At 47.1% G+C, this 22,828-nt stretch overlaps 1 protein-coding gene across 1 annotated transcript in view; it reads left to right on the top strand.

Annotated features, from left to right (window-relative positions):
- ITIH5 (inter-alpha-trypsin inhibitor heavy chain 5) overlaps window positions 1-22,828 on the top strand; it is a 175,007-nt gene that overhangs the window by 41,743 nt on the left and 110,436 nt on the right. Inside the window, exon 5 of the mRNA XM_077264495.1 lies at window positions 22,325-22,569. Within this exon, the coding sequence (XP_077120610.1) occupies window positions 22,325-22,569 (245 nt within the window). The remainder of the gene's footprint in view (window positions 1-22,324; window positions 22,570-22,828) is intronic.

Genomic DNA, 22,828 nt, shown 5'->3' with positions numbered 1-22,828 from the left:
GTCTGCCTGAAAACTTCATCAGTAAGTGGGGATGGAATTTATTAGAGTAATTTGATTTAGGCATATCATGGTCACTGTGGGGGTGAATGTGAGAGGATTGTGGTATTTTAGGGGCTGAAGTGGGAGAGGAGGACAGGGCACTGTGGGGTAAATGTGAAACGATGGGGGTTATTGTGGGTGTGCAGGGGGACAGGGCACTGTGGGGGTGAATGAGAGAGGATGGTGGTATTGTGGGAGGGGGACAGGGTACTGGGGGTGAATGGGAGAGTTTGAGGGTATTGTGAGGGCTGACGTGGGTGAGGGGGCACTGGGGGGCTGATTATTATTATACTGTGTAATGTTATGAGATAATCACTCCATCATATATGAGGGTATGTGTCCTCGAGGTGTATTGGCAGCGCTTTGGAGGCAGCAGATACCCCGCTCCGCCCAAAGCGCTGCCTCCTGTTGTACGCGCGGTGATTCCGCATATATTCATTGAACACAGGTGGAATCACCGCACCCTATTCATAGACTGTTTTATTTATCTTGTGGAGACTGAGCGTCTCCACAAGATAAATAGACACGCTGCTGTCTAGAAAGACGCGCCACATGTCCGGTTACGCAGGTCTGCCACCTGCGTCTATGTACGCATAGTGGAGATGGGATTTCATAAAATCCCCTCCACTATGCTGTAAGGCTACGTTCACATTTGCGGTCGGCGCCGCAGCGTCGGTCACATTTGCGGTCGGGCGCCGCAGCGTCGCCGCATGCGTCATGCGCCCCTATATTTAACATGGGGGCGCATGGACATGCGTCGCACTTGCGTTTTGTGCTGCATGCGTCCCTGCGGCGCCCACATCCGGGCGCAGAGGACGCAGCAAGTTGCATTTTTGCTGCGTTCAAAATCAATGAAAAAAATGACGCATGCGGCGCAAAACGCAGCGTTGTGCATGCGTTTTGCTGCGTTTTTGTTTGCGTTGTGCGTTGCGGCGCCGACGCTGCGGCGCACAACGCAAATGTGAATGTAGCCTTACATCTGGAAGCTGCGGTTTCAACACTGCGGATGTACACAGTGTCCAATCCCCAGCAAACCCAAGCAATATGCCCCTTGGAAACATACCCTAATAGTTGCTGTCTTGGGGGCTGGAAATGGGGAGGTCGGGGCCTTTTTATTATCGCGAGCTGGGTCTTTTATAAGTAATAGTAAAACAAGCATAGCAAAGAAGGTTAATATTACTATAACAAGGATAAGTATTAACATAAGGGCGCAGACAAACACTGTATAACTCATGCGACGATCGCATTGCAATCCTCGGACTGGCCCTGACACCTCTTCTGACATAAGCTTGACTGTGTTATCAATTACTATGCAACTGTCAGCCTCAGGTCAGGAGAGCCGACGGTCAGTCCGAGGATTGCGATGCGATCCTCACATGAGAAATATGTCCGTCGGTCTGCCCCCTAACAAGTATAACAATACAGTAACCACGGGCTGCATTCTATGTTATAAGAATAAATTGCTTATAATTAAATTATTAATGGGAACTTGTCACCCCCCCCCCCCCCCCCAGGGCCTATTAAGGTAATAGAGCCAGCCACCTTCAGCAGCACTAAGGCTGCATTCTGTGAAGGTGGCTCTTATGTTTTTGATCCCTAATAACGCTGAAATATTCACTTTTATAAATTGCATGCCATGCCCGTATTGAGTCCGGGGGGTACGTCTTTTATCCCCGGACACAACCGCCTCCCAGACGTCCATCATCCCACCGGGTGCCGATGCCTGGGCTCTCATTTTTCGGGCATGCGCCGTGTGCGCTGCCCTGGAACTCACATCAGCTGATGTACTGATATCACGCCTGCGTGTAGCGGAGGACCGAGATCCCGCCCCGCAGTGTGTTATGATTTATTCACACTGTGCGGCAGGGAATCTGGCGCTGTGCGCAGGTGCGATCTACTTAAATCACTTGAAATAAGTTCCAGGGCAGTGCGCACTGCGCATGCCCGAGAAATAATTGCAGAGCGCTGGTGACGGCACAAGACAGAAAGGAGGCTTTGCTCGGTGGGATGATGGACGGCTGCGAGGCGGCTGAGTCAGGGGGAGAAAACGTACCCCCCGGACTCAATACAGGTATGGCGCACAATTTATAAAAGTGAATATTTCAGCGTTATTAGGGATAAAAAAACATAAGAGCCACCTTCACAGAATGCAGCCTTAGTGCTGCTGAAGGTGGCTCTTTTTCCTTAATAGGCCCTGGGTGGGTGACAGGTTCCCTTTAAGTTATTAAAGGCTTGGGATAATTGTCTGCAGTCACTCTACAGACTGCCAAATCATGATGGGGTGCACCTGCCGTCATGAGACCCCAAGACCACTGGTGTGATCAGGCGGTCATGCGACCACGTTTGCTATTTGCATGTGTTGACTAGACAAGTGTGACTTCTCTCAATAGAAGAAAATCGTCACGTGACGTCCTGCTCTCATCAGTGATGCTGGGGCCATTATTGCTGTACATAGGGGGACTCCTAAATATTAAATAGGCACTTAAGAAGCATTGAAGCCTAGCTACTAGGTGGCAGATAGTGCTGTACCGGCTGTCAGTCTGTCCCGGGGCATCAGTTACAGCCGCCACTCTCTATACACAGAGCGGTGACTGAAAAATGTTGAAGTAATAGTATACACAGTTTGTCAGTCTGGGCCAGGTGGAAAAGATGTGAAAAGTGAATGGCTCCACCGGAAAGAACGTCCTCTGTAAGTCACCATCTATAACTGTACTGTGATCGCAGGACTGGTATCTACCACTATATGGTATTACCATATGGCGGTAATATCAGTGCTGGTTATTGTATAGAGATTTATTTTCAATAACAGTGCGGTCATCTCCTGAGGTTCCCCTATACCCACCGTAGTTACAATCATGGTTATCTGGTTAAGGGCCACAGGTGGACTCAGACAGAAAAGGGCCCATGTGCAAGAACAATATATGGGTCCTTTGCAGCCCAAGAACTTCTAAAAATACAAAATTGCACCTTATTTAGAGGTAGAAATGGGCCCCCTTAACTCTTGGGCCCATGTGCTGCCACATAGTTTGCACTAATGTCCGCCTGTTAGGGGCCCACTCACATGTTTCGCCCCCCCGAGCTGAACCCCTAGCTACGCCTCTGATTGGCCCTATGCGGAGGTGTTCTCCAAAAGGGCTGCGGAGACCCTTCCGCCTCACCGCCCCTATGACTGTCCTATTGACCTCTTGCCTGGTGCTGAGCCTCCCCAGGGTCGAGTCTATCTGTTGTCTCTCCCGGAGACGGAGGCAATGTCACAGTATATCCGAGAGAATCTGGCAAGAGGATTCATTAGGAAGTCAGTGTCGCCTGCTGGGGCTGGGTTCTTCTTCGTACAGAAGAAGAGTGGAGAACTGCATCCATGCATAGACTACAGGGGTCTTAACGCTATCACCGTTAAGAATAAGTACCCACTACCCCTGATATCTGAGCTTTTTGATAGGCTACAGGGAGCAAGGGTATTTACTAAATTAGATCTGCGGGGTGCTTACAACCTGATTCGCCTCCGTAAGGGGGACGAATGGAAGACGGCTTTTAACACCAGGGATGGGCACTATGAATATCTGGTGATGCCCTTCGGGCTCTGTAATGCCCCAGCTGTTTTCCAAGACTTTGTAAACGACATCTTCCGGGATATGCTTTCCACCTCAGTCGTAGTTTATCTGGATGATATTCTCATCTACTCTCCAGATATAGACTCCCACCGGAGAGATGTTTGCAAGGTCTTTGACCTCCTACGTGCTAACTCCCTCTATGCCAAGTTGGAGAAGTGTGTTTTTGAGCAGGAGTCCTTGCCTTTCCTTGGCTATATCATCTCTGCCCAGGGATTGGCTATGGATCCTGCCAAGCTACAGGCTGTGATGGACTGGCAAGAACCCCATTCTCTCAAAGCAGTGCAGCGCTTTATGGGGTTCATTAATTACTATCGCCAGTTCATTCCCCACTTCTCAACTTTGGTAGCTCCCTTGGTTGCCCTCACCAAGAAGGGGGCAAATGCCAAGTTGTGGTCGGAGGAGGTCTCCAAGGCCTGTCTCTCGATTAAGTCACACTTCGCTAGCACTCCCATCCTACATCGCCCCGATGTAGATAAGCCATTTATTATGGAGGTGCAGGCCTCATCTGTTGGTGCTGGAGCAGTCCTCTTCCACAAGGATGCTCAAGGTCGGAAGCATCCTTGCTTCTTCTTCTCTAAGACCTTTCCACCAGCGGAGAGGAATTATTCCATTGGGGACAGGGAGTTGCTAGCTATGAAGTTGGCTTTCTCAGAGTGGAGACATCTTCTGGAGGGAGCTTGCTTTCCCTTCCAGGAGTTCACAGACCACAAGAACTTGGTGTATTTACAGACAGCCCAGCGGCTAAATTCTCTTCAGGCTAGATGGTCTCTGTTCTTCTCCTGGTTCCAATTCACCCTCCATTTTCTTTCCAGGGAGAAGAACATTTGTGCCGACGCTCTCTCTCGCTTTGTAGTGTCATCAGAGGAGGAGGAGCCTCGGCTTATTGTCCCTTCAGAGAGCCTGGAAGGGAAAGCAAGCTCCCTCCAGAAGATGTCTCCACTCTGAGAAAGCCAACTTCATAGCTAGCAACTCCCTGTCCCCAATGGAATAATTCCTCTCCGCTGGTGGAAAGGTCTTAGAGAAGAAGAAGCAAGGATGCTTCCGACCTTGAGCATCCTTGTGGAAGAGGACTGCTCCAGCACCAACAGATGAGGCCTGCACCTCCATAATAAATGGCTTATCTACATCGGGGCGATGTAGGATGGGAGTGCTAGCGAAGTGTGACTTAATCGAGAGACAGGCCTTGGAGACCTCCTCCGACCACAACTTGGCATTTGCCCCCTTCTTGGTGAGGGCAACCAAGGGAGCTACCAAAGTTGAGAAGTGGGGAATGAACTGGCGATAGTAATTAATGAACCCCATAAAGCGCTGCACTGCTTTGAGAGAATGGGGTTCTTGCCAGTCCATCACAGCCTGTAGCTTGGCAGGATCCATAGCCAATCCCTGGGCAGAGATGATATAGCCAAGGAAAGGCAAGGACTCCTGCTCAAAAACACACTTCTCCAACTTGGCATAGAGGGAGTTAGCACGTAGGAGGTCAAAGACCTTGCAAACATCTCTCCGGTGGGAGTCTATATCTGGAGAGTAGATGAGAATATCATCCAGATAAACTACGACTGAGGTGGAAAGCATATCCCGGAAGATGTCGTTTACAAAGTCTTGGAAAACAGCTGGGGCATTACAGAGCCCGAAGGGCATCACCAGATATTCATAGTGCCCATCCCTGGTGTTAAAAGCCGTCTTCCATTCGTCCCCCTTACGGAGGCGAATCAGGTTGTAAGCACCCCGCAGATCTAATTTAGTAAATACCCTTGCTCCCTGTAGCCTATCAAAAAGCTCAGATATCAGGGGTAGTGGGTACTTATTCTTAACGGTGATAGCGTTAAGACCCCTGTAGTCTATGCATGGATGCAGTTCTCCACTCTTCTTCTGTACGAAGAAGAACCCAGCCCCAGCAGGCGACACTGACTTCCTAATGAATCCTCTTGCCAGATTCTCTCGGATATACTGTGACATTGCCTCCGTCTCCGGGAGAGACAACAGATAGACTCGACCCTGGGGAGGCTCAGCACCAGGCAAGAGGTCAATAGGACAGTCATAGGGGCGGTGAGGCGGAAGGGTCTCCGCAGCCCTTTTGGAGAACACCTCCGCATAGGGCCAATCAGAGGCGTAGCTAGGGGTTCAGCTCGGGGGGGCGAAACATGTGAGTGGGCCCCTAACAGGCGGACATTAGTGCAAACTATGTGGCAGCACATGGGCCCAAGAGTTAAGGGGGCCCATTTCTACCTCTAAATAAGGTGCAATTTTGTATTTTTAGAAGTTCTTGGGCTGCAAAGGACCCATATATTGTTCTTGCACATGGGCCCTTTTCTGTCTGAGTCCACCTGTGGCCCTTAACCAGATAACCATGATTGTAACTACGGTGGGTATAGGGGAACCTCAGGAGATGACCGCACTGTTATTGAAAATAAATCTCTATACAATAACCAGCACTGATATTACCGCCATATGGTAATACCATATAGTGGTAGATACCAGTCCTGCGATCACAGTACAGTTATAGATGGTGACTTACAGAGGACGTTCTTTCCGGTGGAGCCATTCACTTTTCACATCTTTTCCACCTGGCCCAGACTGACAAACTGTGTATACTATTACTTCAACATTTTTCAGTCACCGCTCTGTGTATAGAGAGTGGCGGCTGTAACTGATGCCCCGGGACAGACTGACAGCCGGTACAGCACTATCTGCCACCTAGTAGCTAGGCTTCAATGCTTCTTAAGTGCCTATTTAATATTTAGGAGTCCCCCTATGTACAGCAATAATGGCCCCAGCATCACTGATGAGAGCAGGACGTCACGTGACGATTTTCTTCTATTGAGAGAAGTCACACTTGTCTAGTCAACACATGCAAATAGCAAACGTGGTCGCATGACCGCCTGATCACACCAGTGGTCTTGGGGTCTCATGACGGCAGGTGCACCCCATCATGATTTGGCAGTCTGTAGAGTGACTGCAGACAATTATCCCAAGCCTTTAATAACTTAAAGGGAACCTGTCACCCACCCAGGGCCTATTAAGGAAAAAGAGCCACCTTCAGCAGCACTAAGGCTGCATTCTGTGAAGGTGGCTCTTATGTTTTTTTATCCCTAATAACGCTGAAATATTCACTTTTATAAATTGTGCGCCATACCTGTATTGAGTCCGGGGGGTACGTTTTCTCCCCCTGACTCAGCCGCCTCGCAGCCGTCCATCATCCCACCGAGCAAAGCCTCCTTTCTGTCTTGTGCCGTCACCAGCGCTCTGCAATTATTTCTCGGGCATGCGCAGTGCGCACTGCCCTGGAACTTATTTCAAGTGATTTAAGTAGATCGCACCTGCGCACAGCGCCAGATTCCCTGCCGCACAGTGTGAATAAATCATAACACACTGCGGGGCGGGATCTCGGTCCTCCGCTACACGCAGGCGTGATATCAGTACATCAGCTGATGTGAGTTCCAGGGCAGCGCACACGGCGCATGCCCGAAAAATGAGAGCCCAGGCATCGGCACCCGGTGGGATGATGGACGTCTGGGAGGCGGTTGTGTCCGGGGATAAAAGACGTACCCCCCGGACTCAATACGGGCATGGCATGCAATTTATAAAAGTGAATATTTCAGCGTTATTAGGGATCAAAAACATAAGAGCCACCTTCACAGAATGCAGCCTTAGTGCTGCTGAAGGTGGCTGGCTCTATTACCTTAATAGGCCCTGGGGGGGGGGGGGGGTGACAAGTTCCCATTAATAATTTAATTATAAGCAATTTATTCTTATAACATAGAATGCAGCCCGTGGTTACTGTATTGTTATACTTGTTAGGGGGCAGACCGACGGACATATTTCTCATGTGAGGATCGCATCGCAATCCTCGGACTGACCGTCGGCTCTCCTGACCTGAGGCTGACAGTTGCATAGTAATTGATAACACAGTCAAGCTTATGTCAGAAGAGGTGTCAGGGCCAGTCCGAGGATTGCAATGCGATCGTCGCATGAGTTATACAGTGTTTGTCTGCGCCCTTATGTTAATACTTATCCTTGTTATAGTAATATTAACCTTCTTTGCTATGCTTGTTTTACTATTACTTATAAAAGACCCAGCTCGCGATAATAAAAAGGCCCCGACCTCCCCATTTCCAGCCCCCAAGACAGCAACTATTAGGGTATGTTTCCAAGGGGCATATTGCTTGGGTTTGCTGGGGATTGGACACTGTGTACATCCGCAGTGTTGAAACCGCAGCTTCCAGATGTAAGGCTACATTCACATTTGCGTTGTGCGCCGCAGCGTCGGCGCCGCAACGCACAACGCAAACAAAAACGCAGCAAAACGCATGCACAACGCTGCGTTTTGCGCCGCATGCGTCATTTTTTTCATTGATTTTGAACGCAGCAAAAATGCAACTTGCTGCGTCCTCTGCGCCCGGATGTGGGCGCCGCAGGGACGCATGCAGCACAAAACGCAAGTGCGACGCATGTCCATGCGCCCCCATGTTAAATATAGGGGCGCATGACGCATGCGGCGACGCTGCGGCGCCCGACCGCAAATGTGACCGACGCTGCGGCGCCGACCGCAAATGTGAACGTAGCCTTACAGCATAGTGGAGGGGATTTTATGAAATCCCATCTCCACTATGCGTACATAGACGCAGGTGGCAGACCTGCGTAACCGGACATGTGGCGCGTCTTTCTAGACAGCAGCGTGTCTATTTATCTTGTGGAGACGCTCAGTCTCCACAAGATAAATAAAACAGTCTATGAATAGGGTGCGGTGATTCCACCTGTGTTCAATGAATATATGCGGAATCACCGCGCGTACAACAGGAGGCAGCGCTTTGGGCGGAGCGGGGTATCTGCTGCCTCCAAAGCGCTGCCAATACACCTCGAGGACACATACCCTCATATATGATGGAGTGATTATCTCATAACATTACACAGTATAATAATAATCAGCCCCCCAGTGCCCCCTCACCCACGTCAGCCCTCACAATACCCTCAAACTCTCCCATTCACCCCCAGTACCCTGTCCCCCTCCCACAATACCACCATCCTCTCTCATTCACCCCCACAGTGCCCTGTCCCCCTGCACACCCACAATAACCCCCATCGTTTCACATTTACCCCACAGTGCCCTGTCCTCCTCTCCCACTTCAGCCCCTAAAATACCACAATCCTCTCACATTCACCCCCACAGTGACCATGATATGCCTAAATCAAATTACTCTAATAAATTCCATCCCCACTTACTGATGAAGTTTTCAGGCAGACAGTGAGAAGAACCAGAAAGTGTGCAGATAGATGCAAGGAGGGTACTAGGACCCAGCGTGCCTCAGTCAAACCAAGCGTGCACACACTGCACAGCCAGAAAGCAACTGCAGCTGCTGCTGCGAGCCCGGAAGAGATTCCTCAGGTGAGACCACATTGCACTCTGCATGGAGGGAGGCTCTGCAGCCGGCATTGTGCTGCTCTCTCCCTGACACCTCAGACTCTGCAGTGGATCTCCCGGTGGGCCCCTTCAGGTGACTGGGCCCAGGGCAATGACCCCCTCTGCCCCCCCAGTAGCTATGCTACTGGGGCCAATATTGCTTGGGGAGAGAGGCTAAATCTGCGGGTACCTCAGTAGTAGCAACCTGAACACTTTCCCTCTGACATCTACCCCCACAAGATTCACCCCATCCTAAAATTCTGCCTGTGGACCACTCGATATGAGGAGAGTGATACCGTAGTCAAGGCATCCCTAACAGGATCTCATCAATTCCCTCAGGAATGACGAGCAGAGATATAATCTCCTGATGAGATGGCGACATGGACAGAGTGAAAGGGATGGCCTGGTGTGTTATCTGTGAGGGCAAGTGTCGACCCATTCACCACTCGTACAGGTACTGGTTGAGCTAGCATTACCAGGGATATTGCGTGACGTTGGGTGAAGGCAGAAGACCTTGCCCTTAACCCCTTCACCCCCAAGGGTGGTTTGCACGTTAATGACCGGGCCAATTTTTACAATTCTGACCACTGTCCCTTTATGAGGTTATAACTCTGGAACGCTTCAACGGATCTTGGCGATTCTGACACTGTTTTCTCGTGACATATCGTACTTCATGATAGTGGTAAAATTTCTTCGATGTAAGTTGCGTTTATTTGTGAAAAAAACGAATATTTGGCGAAAATTTTGAAAATTTCGCAATTTTCCAACTTTTAATTTTTATGCCCTTAAATCACAGACATATGTCACGCAAAATACTTAATAAGTAACATTTACCACATGTCTACTTTACATCAGCACAATTTTGGAACCAAAATTTTTTTTTGTGACGGAGTTATAAGGGTTAAAAGTTGACCAGCAATTTCTCATTTTTACAACACCATTTTTTTTTAGGGACCACATCTCATTTGAAGTCATTTTGAGGGGTCTATATGATAGAAAATACCCAAGTGTGACACCATTCTAAAAACTGCACCCCTCAAGGTACTCAAAACCACTTTCAAGAAGTTTATTAACCCTTCAGGTGTTTCACAGGAATTTTTGGAATGTTTAAATAAAAATGAACATTTAACTTTTTTTCACACAAAATGTATTTCAGATCCAATTTGTTTTATTTTACCAAGGGTAACAGGAGAAAATAGACCCCAAAATTTGTTGTACAATTTGTCCTGAGTATGCTGATACCCCATATGTGGGGGTAATCCACTGTTTGGGCGCATGGCAGAGCTCGGAAGGAAAGGAGCGCCATTTGACTTTTCAATGCAAAATTGACTGGAATTGAGATGGGACGCCATGTTGCATTTGGAGAGCCCCTGATGTGCCTAAACATTGAAACCCCCCACAAGTGACACCATTTTGGAAAGTAGACCCCCTAAGGAACTTATCTAGATGTGTGGTGAGCACTTTGACCCAACAAGTGCTTCACAGAAGTTTATAATGCAGAGCGGTAAAAATAAAAAATCATATTTTTTCACAAAAATGATCTTTTCGCCCCCAATTTTTTATTTTCCCAAGGGTAAGAGAAGAAATTGGACCCCAAAAATTGTTGTGCAATTTGTCCTGAGTACGCTGATACCCCATATGTGGGTGTAAACCATTGTTTGGGCGCAGGGCAGAGCTCGGAAGGGAAGGAGCGCCATTTGACTTTTCAATGCAAAATTGACAGGAATTGAGATGGGACGCCATGTTGCATTTGGAGAGCCCCTGATGTGCCTAAACATTGAAACCCCCCACAAGTGACACCATTTTGGAAAGTAGACCCCCTAAGGAACTTATCTAGATGTGTGGTGAGCACTTTGACCCAACAAGTGCTTCACAGAAGTTTATAATGCAGAGCCGTAAAAATAAAAAATCATATTTTTTCACAAAAATGATCTTTTCGCCCCCATTTTTTTATTTCCCCAAGGGTAAGAGAAGAAATTAGAGCACAAAAGTTGTTGTGCAATTTGTCCTGAGTACGACGATACCCCATATGTGGGGGTAAACCACTGTTTGGGCGCATAGCAGAGCTCGGAAGGGAAGGAGCGCTATTTTACTTTTCAATGCAAAATTGACTGGAATTAAGATGGGATGCCATGTTGCGTTTGCAGAGCCCCTGATGTGCCTAAACATTAAAAACCCCCACAAGTGACACCATTTTGGAAAGTAGACCCCCTAAGGAACTTATCTAGATGTGTTTTGAGAGCTTTGAACCCCCAAGTGTTTCACTACAGTTTATAACGCAGAGCCGTGAAAATAAATTCTTTTTCTTTTTCACAAAAATGATTTTTTAGCCCCCAGTTTTGTATTTTCACAAGGGTAACAGGATAAATTGGACCCCAAAATTTGTTGTCCAATTTGTCCTGAGTATGCTGATACCCGATATGTGGGGGGGAACCACTGTTTGGGCGCATGACAGAGCTCGGAAGGGAAGGAGCGCCATTTGGAATGCAGACTTAAATGGATTGGTCTGCAGGCGTCACGTTGCATTTGCAGAGCCCCTGATGTACCCAAACAGTACAAACCCCCCACAAGTGACCCCATATTGGAAACTAGACCCCCCAAGGAACTTATCTAGATGTGTTGTGAGAACTTTGAACCCCCAAGTGTTTCACTACAGTTTATAACGCAGAGCCGTGAAAATAAATTCTTTTTTTTTTTTTCACAAAAATGATTTTTTAGCCCCCAGTTTTGTATTTTCACAAGGGTAACAGGATAAATTGGACCCCAAAATTTGTTGTCCAATTTGTCCTGAGTATGCTGATACCCGATATGTGGGGAAGAACCACTGTTTGGGCGCATGACAGAGCTCGGAAGGGAAGGAGCGCCATTTGGAATGCAGACTTAAATGGATTGGTCTGCAGGCGTCACGTTGCATTTGCAGAGCCCCTGATGTACCCAAACAGTACAAACCCCCCACACGTGACCCCATATTGGAAACTAGACCCCCCAAGGAACTTATCTAGATGTGTTGTGAGAACTTTGAACCCCCAAGTGTTTCACTACAGTTTATAACGCAGAGCCGTGAAAATAAAAATTCTTTTTTTTTTTCACAAAAATGATTTTTTTAGCCCCCAGTTTTGTATTTTCACAAGGGTATCAGGATAAATTGGACCCAAAAAGTTGTTGTCTAATTTGTCCTGAGTATGCTGATACCCCATATGTGGGGGGGAACCACTGTTTGGGCGCATGACAGAGCTCGGAAGGGAAGGAGCGCCATTTGGAATGCAGACTTAAATGGATTGGTCTGCAGGCGTCACGTTGCATTTGCAGAGCCCCTGATGTACGCAAACAGTACAAACCCCCCACAAGTGACCCCATATCGGAAATTAGACCCCCCAAGGAACTTATCTAGATGTGTTGTGAGAACTTTGAACCCCCAAGTGTTTCACTACAGTTTACAACGCAGAGCCGTGAAAATAAAAAATCCTTTTTTTCCCACAAAACTTATTTTTTGGCCCCCAGTTTTGTATTTTCCCAAGGGTAGCAGGAGAAATTGGACCCCAAAAGATGATGTCCAATTTGTCCTGAGTACGCTGATACCCCATATGTTGGGGTAAACCCCTGTTTGGGCACACGGGAGAGCTCGGAAGGGAAGGAGCACTGTTTTCCTTTTTCAACGCAGAATTGGCTGGAATTCAGATCGGATGCCATATCCCGTTTGGAAAGCCCCTGATGTGCCCGAACAGTGGAAACCCCCCAATTATAACTGAAACCCTAATCCAAACACACCCCTTACCCTAATCCCAACATTAACCCTAACCACTCCTCTAACCCAGACACACCCAACCCTATTCCCAACCGTAAATGTAATCCAAACCCTAACCCTATCTTTAGCCCCAACCCTAACTGTAGCCCCAACCCTAGCCCCAACCCTAGCCCTAACCCTAGCAATAACCCTAGCCCTAACTCTAGTCCTAACTCTAGCCCTAACCCTAACCCTAATGGGAAAATGGAAATAAATACATTTTTTAATTTTTTTATTTTTCCCTAACTAAGGGGGTGATGAAGGGGGGTTTGATTTACTTTTATAGCGGGTTTTTTAGCGGATGTTTATGATTGGCAGCCGTCACACACTGAAAGACGCTTTTCATTGCAAAAAATATTTTTTGCGTTACCACATTTTGAGAGCTGTAATTTTTCCATATTTGAGTCCACAGAGTCATGTGAGATCTTGTTTTTTGCGGGATGCGTTGACGTTTTTATTGGTAACATTTTCGGACACGTGACATTTTTTGATCGCTTTTTATTCCGATTTTTGTGAGGCAGAGTGATCAAAAACCAGCTATTCATGAATTTCTTTTGGGGGAGGCGTTTATACCGTTCCGCATTTGGTAAACTGCACTGCACAGCCAGAAAGCAACTGCAGCTGCTGCTGCGAGCCCGGAAGAGATTCCTCAGGTGATACCACATTGCACTCTGCATGGAGGGAGGCTCTGCAGCCGGCATTGTGCTGCTCTCTCCCTGACACCTCAGACTCTGCAGTGGATCTCCCGGTGGGCCCCTTCAGGTGACTGGGCCCAGGGCAATGACCCCCTCTGCCCCCCCAGTAGCTATGCTACTGGGGCCAATATTGCTTGGGGAGAGAGGCTAAATCTGCGGGTACCTCAGTAGTAGCAACCTGAACACTTTCCCTCTGACATCTACCCCCACAAGATTCACCCCATCCTAAAATTCTGCCTGTGGACCACTCGATATGAGGAGAGTGATACCGTAGTCAAGGCATCCCTAACAGGATCTCATCAATTCCCTCAGGAATGACGAGCAGAGATATAATCTCCTGATGAGATGGCGACATGGACAGAGTGAAAGGGATGGCCTGGTGTGTTATCTGTGAGGGCAAGTGTCGACCCATTCACCACTCGTACAGGTACTGGTTGAGCTAGCATTACCAGGGATATTGCGTGACGTTGGGTGAAGGCAGAAGACCTTGCCCTTAACCCCTTCACCCCCAAGGGTGGTTTGCACGTTAATGACCGGGCCAATTTTTACAATTCTGACCACTGTCCCTTTATGAGGTTATAACTCTGGAACGCTTCAACGGATCTTGGCGATTCTGACACTGTTTTCTCGTGACATATCGTACTTCATGATAGTGGTAAAATTTCTTCGATGTAAGTTGCGTTTATTTGTGAAAAAAACGAATATTTGGCGAAAATTTTGAAAATTTCGCAATTTTCCAACTTTTAATTTTTATGCCCTTAAATCACAGACATATGTCACGCAAAATACTTAATAAGTAACATTTACCACATGTCTACTTTACATCAGCACAATTTTGGAACCAAAATTTTTTTTTGTGACGGAGTTATAAGGGTTAAAAGTTGACCAGCAATTTCTCATTTTTACAACACCATTTTTTTTTAGGGACCACATCTCATTTGAAGTCATTTTGAGGGGTCTATATGATAGAAAATACCCAAGTGTGACACCATTCTAAAAACTGCACCCCTCAAGGTACTCAAAACCACTTTCAAGAAGTTTATTAACCCTTCAGGTGTTTCACAGGAATTTTTGGAATGTTTAAATAAAAATGAACATTTAACTTTTTTTCACACAAAATGTATTTCAGATCCAATTTGTTTTATTTTACCAAGGGTAACAGGAGAAAATAGACCCCAAAATTTGTTGTACAATTTGTCCTGAGTATGCTGATACCCCATATGTGGGGGTAATCCACTGTTTGGGCGCATGGCAGAGCTCGGAAGGAAAGGAGCGCCATTTGACTTTTCAATGCAAAATTGACTGGAATTGAGATGGGACGCCATGTTGCATTTGGAGAGCCCCTGATGTGCCTAAACATTGAAACCCCCCACAAGTGACACCATTTTGGAAAGTAGACCCCCTAAGGAACTTATCTAGATGTGTGGTGAGCACTTTGACCCAACAAGTGCTTCACAGAAGTTTATAATGCAGAGCCGTAAAAATAAAAAATCATATTTTTTCACAAAAATGATCTTTTCGCCCCCATTTTTTTATTTCCCCAAGGGTAAGAGAAGAAATTAGAGCACAATAGTTGTTGTGCAATTTGTCCTGAGTACGACGATACCCCATATGTGGGGGTAAACCACTGTTTGGGCGCATAGCAGAGCTCGGAAGGGAAGGAGCGCTATTTTACTTTTCAATGCAAAATTGACTGGAATTAAGATGGGATGCCATGTTGCGTTTGCAGAGCCCCTGATGTGCCTAAACATTAAAAACCCCCACAAGTGACACCATTTTGGAAAGTAGACCCCCTAAGGAACTTATCTAGATGTGTTTTGAGAGCTTTGAACCCCCAAGTGTTTCACTACAGTTTATAACGCAGAGCCGTGAAAATAAATTCTTTTTCTTTTTCACAAAAATGATTTTTTAGCCCCCAGTTTTGTATTTTCACAAGGGTAACAGGATAAATTGGACCCCAAAATTTGTTGTCCAATTTGTCCTGAGTATGCTGATACCCGATATGTGGGGGGGAACCACTGTTTGGGCGCATGACAGAGCTCGGAAGGGAAGGAGCGCCATTTGGAATGCAGACTTAAATGGATTGGTCTGCAGGCGTCACGTTGCATTTGCAGAGCCCCTGATGTACCCAAACAGTACAAACCCCCCACAAGTGACCCCATATTGGAAACTAGACCCCCCAAGGAACTTATCTAGATGTGTTGTGAGAACTTTGAACCCCCAAGTGTTTCACTACAGTTTATAACGCAGAGCCGTGAAAATAAATTCTTTTTTTTTTTTTCACAAAAATGATTTTTTAGCCCCCAGTTTTGTATTTTCACAAGGGTAACAGGATAAATTGGACCCCAAAATTTGTTGTCCAATTTGTCCTGAGTATGCTGATACCCGATATGTGGGGAAGAACCACTGTTTGGGCGCATGACAGAGCTCGGAAGGGAAGGAGCGCCATTTGGAATGCAGACTTAAATGGATTGGTCTGCAGGCGTCACGTTGCATTTGCAGAGCCCCTGATGTACCCAAACAGTACAAACCCCCCACACGTGACCCCATATTGGAAACTAGACCCCCCAAGGAACTTATCTAGATGTGTTGTGAGAACTTTGAACCCCCAAGTGTTTCACTACAGTTTATAACGCAGAGCCGTGAAAATAAAAATTCTTTTTTTTTTTCACAAAAATGATTTTTTTAGCCCCCAGTTTTGTATTTTCACAAGGGTATCAGGATAAATTGGACCCAAAAAGTTGTTGTCTAATTTGTCCTGAGTATGCTGATACCCCATATGTGGGGGGGAACCACTGTTTGGGCGCATGACAGAGCTCGGAAGGGAAGGAGCGCCATTTGGAATGCAGACTTAAATGGATTGGTCTGCAGGCGTCACGTTGCATTTGCAGAGCCCCTGATGTACGCAAACAGTACAAACCCCCCACAAGTGACCCCATATCGGAAATTAGACCCCCCAAGGAACTTATCTAGATGTGTTGTGAGAACTTTGAACCCCCAAGTGTTTCACTACAGTTTACAACGCAGAGCCGTGAAAATAAAAAATCCTTTTTTTCCCACAAAACTTATTTTTTGGCCCCCAGTTTTGTATTTTCCCAAGGGTAGCAGGAGAAATTGGACCCCAAAAGATGATGTCCAATTTGTCCTGAGTACGCTGATACCCCATATGTTGGGGTAAACCCCTGTTTGGGCACACGGGAGAGCTCGGAAGGGAAGGAGCACTGTTTTCCTTTTTCAACGCAGAATTGGCTGGAATTCAGATCGGATGCCATATCCCGTTTGGAAAGCCCCTGATGTGCCCGAACAGTGGAAACCCCCCAATTATAACTGAAACCCTAATCCAAACACACCCCTTACCCTAATCCCAACATTAACCCTAACCACTCCTCTAACCCAGACACACCCAACCCTATTCCCAACCGTAAATGTAATCCAAACCCTAACCCTATCTTTAGCCCCAACCCTAACTGTAGCCCCAACCCTAGCCCCAACCCTAGCCCTAACCCTAGCAATAACCCTAGCCCTAACTCTAGTCCTAACTCTAGCCCTAACCCTAACCCTAATGGGAAAATGGAAATAAATACATTTTTTAATTTTTTTATTTTTCCCTAACTAAGGGGGTGATGAAGGGGGGTTTGATTTACTTTTATAGCGGGTTTTTTAGCGGATGTTTATGATTGGCAGCCGTCACACACTGAAAGACGCTTTTCATTGCAAAAAATATTTTTTGCGTTACCACATTTTGAGAGCTGTAATTTTTCCATATTTGAGTCCACAGAGTCATGTGAGATCTTGTTTTTTGCGGGATGCGTTGACGTTTTTATTGGTAACATTTTCGGACACGTGACATTTTTTGATCGCTTTTTATTCCGATTTTTGTGAGGCAGAGTGATCAAAAACCAGCTATTCATGAATTTCTTTTGGGGGAGGCGTTTATACCGTTCCGCATTTGGTAAAATTGATAAAGCAGTTTTATTCTTCGGGTCAGTACGATTACAGCGATATCTCATTTATATTATTTTTTTAATGTTTTGGCGCTTTTATATGATAAAAACTATTTTATAGAAAAAATAATTATTTTGGTATCGCTTTATTCTCAGGACTATAACTTTTTTATTTTTTTGCTGATGATGCTGTATGGCGGCTCGTTTTTTGCGGGACAAGATGACGTTTTCAGCGGTAACATTGTTATTTATATCCGTCTTTTTGATCGCGTGTTATTCCACTTTTTGTTCGGCGGTATGATAATAAAGCGTTGTTTTTTGCCTCTTTTTTTTTTTTTTCTTACGGTGTTTACTGAAGGGGTTAACTAGTGGGCCAGTTTTATAGGTCGGGTCGTTACGGACGCGGCGATACTAAATATGTGTACTTTTATTGTTTTTTTTATTTTATTTAGATAAAGAAATGTATTTATGGGAATAATATTTTTATTTTTTTTCATTATTTTGGAATTTTTTTTTTTATTTTTTTTTACACATTTGGAAAATTTTTTTTTTACTTTTTTACTTTGCCCCAGGGGGGGACAATACAGATCGGTGATCTGTCAGTTTGCATAGCACTCTGACAGATCACCGATCTGCGAGAAGTGCAGGCTGCTTCACAGTGCCTGCTCTGAGCAGGCTTCTGTGAAGCCACCTCCCTCCCTGCAGGACCCGGATCCGCGGCCATCTTGGATCCGGGTCTGGAGCAGGCAGGGAGGGAGGTAAGACCCTCGCAGCAACGCGATCACATCGCGTTGCTGCGGGGGGCTCAGGGAAGCCCGCAGGGAGCCCCCTCCCTGCGCGATGCTTCCCTGCACCGCCGGCACATCGCGATCATGTTTGATCGCGGTGTGCCGGGGGTTAATGTGCCGGGGGCGGTCCGTGACCGCTCCTGGCACATAGTGCCGGATGTCAGCTGCGATATGCAGCTGACACCCGGCCGCGATCGGCCGCGCTCCCCCCGTGAGCGCGGCCGATCACGTATGACGTACTATTCCGTCCTTGGGAAGTAGGGCCCACCCCACATGGACGGAATAGTACGTCTAATGACAGAAAGGGGTTAAAGGACAATTTGGAGGCAAGCTTCGCTGTGTCTATTGTTCCTCCACCTACTACCACTAGACGCTGACATTTCCTCGACCGCTGGGAACATCTGGTGGCAAGATGCCCTGACTGCTGGCAAACATGACAAACCTGGAGTGCACGAGCGGTCCGGGACTTAGATCCCGCTCGTGACTCTTCCATGGCCTCATGTGACTCAGGGGCCCGGACTGGAGATTCCAAAGGTTTGGCGAAGGTGGGAGCCAGCCGAAACCTCTGCCTACACTGGGCTCGTTCTAACCTCCGCTCGTGAAAACGGAGGTCAATACCAGTGGACACTGCTATTAACTCCTCCAGTGTGGTGGGAATCTCCCTAGTGGCCAGGGCGTCCTTCACGTGGTCAGCCAGCCCCCACCAAAATATCGGAATAAGGGCTTTATCCGACTACTCCAGCTCAGATGCTATGGTGCGAAAGTGGATGGCAAAATGGCTGACCAAGGACGAGCCCTGAGTCAATGCCAACAGTTGGAATGCCATATCATGGGTGACAGGAGGTCCTAAAAAGACCTGTTTCAGAGTGCTCAGGAACAACGAAGCACTCTGCACCACATGATCGCTACGCTCCCACAGCGGCGTAGCCCACTCCAACGCCCTGTCTGACAGGAGAGACACAATAAACCCCACCTTAGCCCGCTCTGTGGGGAAACAATAGGCTAGAAGCTCGAGATATATAGAGCACTGACTCACGAAACCCCTACAAAACTTACTATCACCAGAAAATTTTTCTGGCAGCGGGAGGCGAGATAGAGTCGGAACAGGGGTGGCAGTGGACAAGGTTGCTGCAGCCATGCTAGCAGCCTGAACAGCAACTGCGGTTACATGCACAGCTGAGGTTGTGCACTCGAGAGCCGCCAACCTACCCTCCAGCTGCTGGATGTACCGCAAGGATTGCTGTTTGTCCGTCATTACTAGCCAGACCCTGGCGCTAGTGTAATGTTAGGGCTGGCAGAACGCACCAAATTATAAGAGAAATGGTATAGGTGCGTTCACAGCCCGGGGTGCACTGTGCAGAGATGGAACCTGCTGCTGAGTAATGATGGACTATATGGCGGTACAATGTGGATACATACACGGGTTAACTTCACACAGTGTGAAGGAAGCAAACCCTGTTGCGTCACAGGGCCGCGGTACCGCACCAAGAGCGCAAGCAAGGAGTCTCAGGACTCTATCCCAAGACACAGGATTAGAGAAAGTTCAGACCACTTGCGCTCGATACCGCAACTGGGGTGTCTGAGTAACTGAAAATATAACGTAATTGCACAAGAGTGCGTGCTGTGCCCCTCTGGCGGACGCCACTAACCACCCAGACTTGGGATAGGAAAGTGCTCTAATAGCGCACTGCGCCACACTGGCAGTCACAGCATTTAGATGCTGTTTCATGTGTTTAATGCTGACTGCTCAGCCGGGCGCTAGATAGCAGACATCCACCTTACGCGAGCTGTTGTGAATTCTGTTGTGGGTTCTGCTCTTGCGCTCCCTCCGGTGGTTATAAGTGGTAGTGCTGCTGTTTGTCCTTCACAGCAGTCATCAGGTGCGTCCACTTCGGACGGGGCTATTTAGTCTGGCTTCACCCTTTAGTGAGTGCCAGCTGTTCATTGTTTCTGGAGGATTCACATCCCTTCCTGGTCGCTCCTGCTTGCAGTTCATTTCTACAAGATAAGTTCTGCTTGTTTTTCTGCCCACATGTTGTGGGCCTCATTGTTCAGTGCATTGCATGTTTTTTCTTGTCCAGCTTTATCTGTGTAAGGATTTATGCAGCCAAGCTGGAATCTCTGGAGAGGCAGATTTACCCTCCATGTCTTTAGTTAGATGTGGAGTTTTTGTATTATCTGTGGTGGACATTTCATAGTATTTTAATACTGACCGCATAGTTCTCTGTCCTATCTTTCCTATTTTAGCTAGATTGGCCTCCTTTGCTAAATTCTGTTTTCAGCCTGTGTATGTTTTTTCCTCTCCTCTCACAGTCAATATTTGTGGGGGGCTGCCTATCCTTCGGGAATTTTCTCTGAGGCAAGATAGTTTTCCCTTTTCTATCTATAGGGTTAATTAGTCCTCCGGCTGTGTCGAGGTGTCTAGGATTGGTAGGTACATCCCACGGCTACTTCTAGTTGTGGTGTTAAGTCCAGGGTCTGCGGTCAGTACAGTTACCACATTCTCCAGAGTACGTCTCATGCCGCTCCTAGGCCACCAGAACATAACAGCAAGCAGTCATACACAAGGGAGGGGATGTTTAAAGAATGACTTGCACTCATCAACACACACACGTTTTCAAATGTACACTAGCGCATGGCCGAGTGGCCATGCAAACCTTTTATAGCGGAAGTGGTACAAGACCTTCCAGGTGGACCAATAGGAGCCGCAACAGGACCTGAGCATGTGACCCCCGACCTCCAATGGGAGGCCGTCCCGTGGGCTTGCTCAGTATGGGAAAAGCAGGACTTAGTCCCAGAAAGACCTGGTCGCTGCTGAACATTGCTGGCTACAAGGACAGAGACTGGAAGGGCAGTAGTAACCAGTCGTCCAGTACCAGCCTGAGCTAGACACTGGGACCGACGTCTCTGCTGAGCAGACTCCACTGCGGCTGGAGAAGAATGCGAGACCACAGCGGAGATGGTTCAAGATTCCCCCTGTGCAGAGGCGGGAACTCGACACCTAACAACCTTTCACCCCCAAAATCGAAGGTGAGCTAAGCCCACTGGCATCAGGGGCTTATCTACAGCATTCTGGATTGCTGTAGATAAGCCCCCGATGTAACCTGAAAGATGAGAAGAGGTTAGATTATACTCACCCTGGGGTCCCGCTGCGGTCCAGTCCGATGGTCGTCGCGGTCCAGTGCCTCCTATCTTCTTACGATGACATCCTCTTCTTGTCTTCACGCTGCGGCTCCGGCGCAGGCGTACTTTGCCTGCCCTGTTGAGGGCAGAGCAAAGTACTGCAGGGCACCGGGAAAGGTCAGAGAGGTCCGGCGCCTGTGTACTGCAGTTCTTTGCTCTGCCGTGAGGGCAGACAAAGTACGCCTGCGCCGGAGCCGCAGCACGAAGACAAGAAGAGGACGTCATCGTAAGAAGATGGGAGGCCCCGGACACCCATCGGATCGGACCGCCCGCCCAGGTGAGCATAATCTAACCTCTTTTTCTCATCTTTCAGGTTACATCGGGGGCTTATCTACAGCATTCCAGAATGCTGTAGATAAGCCTCTGATGCCGGTGGGCTTAGCTCACCTTCGATTTTGGGGGTGACAGGTTCCCTTTAAAAAAACAAGTAGGGAAAAGTTTTACCTCACAAAAAGAAAAAGTTGTAACCCCCTGCTGTAATATCTGTATACTCTTTTACTTCCTCCCTTGCCCAAGAGCTGTGGTATGATCAGACCATGTTCCTGTATGGACAGACACAGCCATTACACAGTACACAGCAGGGACACATTTATAACATTATCTCAGCACAGGAATATATTATTTAATCACATCCTATTGTGGAAATTATTATTATTCCAAGATCTATTGATTAAAATCTCCTTTTGTTTGTGGGAAAACTCCTTTAAGGCTTTAAAATAGATAAATGAAAAAATCACGTCAACCAGGACGGACTTCCGCGCACCTGTGCTTCTAACGGTGAGCTGGCTTTTTTATGTGTTTCATTCTTTAAAATAGATGTTTAGTTTTAAGGTGAATTTGGATATTTTTCTCCTTAACTTTTCTCTTGTGGATTTCTTCCAGGGAAAATGGAATGGAAACTTTTAACGCATCTGCAACAATCCCTGGGAGAAATAAAGCAGTTTTTCTTCTGAAGTATGAGGAGCTTTTGCAAAGACGTCTGGGAGTGTATGAACATGCAATCAGTGTCCGTCCAATGCAGTTAGTAGGCAGCCTTTCGGTGGAGGTCAATATTCTAGAAACATCTGGTATTACCTTCTTAGAGGTTCCTCCTCTTCAGAACAACAAGCAAAAGAGTAAAGATGTGGGTAAGCATTGCTTTTCACATGAAGCGGACAGAGAATAATGTTGCAAGTGACATGTGCCTTTTTTATGACTTAAAAACACATGCACAAAATGCATGTGGTTTGTGATGGTTGCAGCAAATTTATTATAAAGAGCACTTCTGCTATAACCTGTCTTTTCTGACCCCAGCCTCATAATGAAACACTACACACCAGATACTTATCGACAAAACACATAGTTGGTAGCCAGCATTATTAGAAATTCCATTTGACAAGCACACAG

Source organism: Ranitomeya variabilis, chromosome 5 (assembly GCF_051348905.1).
Source record: "Ranitomeya variabilis isolate aRanVar5 chromosome 5, aRanVar5.hap1, whole genome shotgun sequence".
Taxonomy (NCBI): Eukaryota; Metazoa; Chordata; class Amphibia; order Anura; family Dendrobatidae; genus Ranitomeya; species Ranitomeya variabilis.
This window is presented reverse-complemented; position numbering and strand designations above follow the sequence as displayed.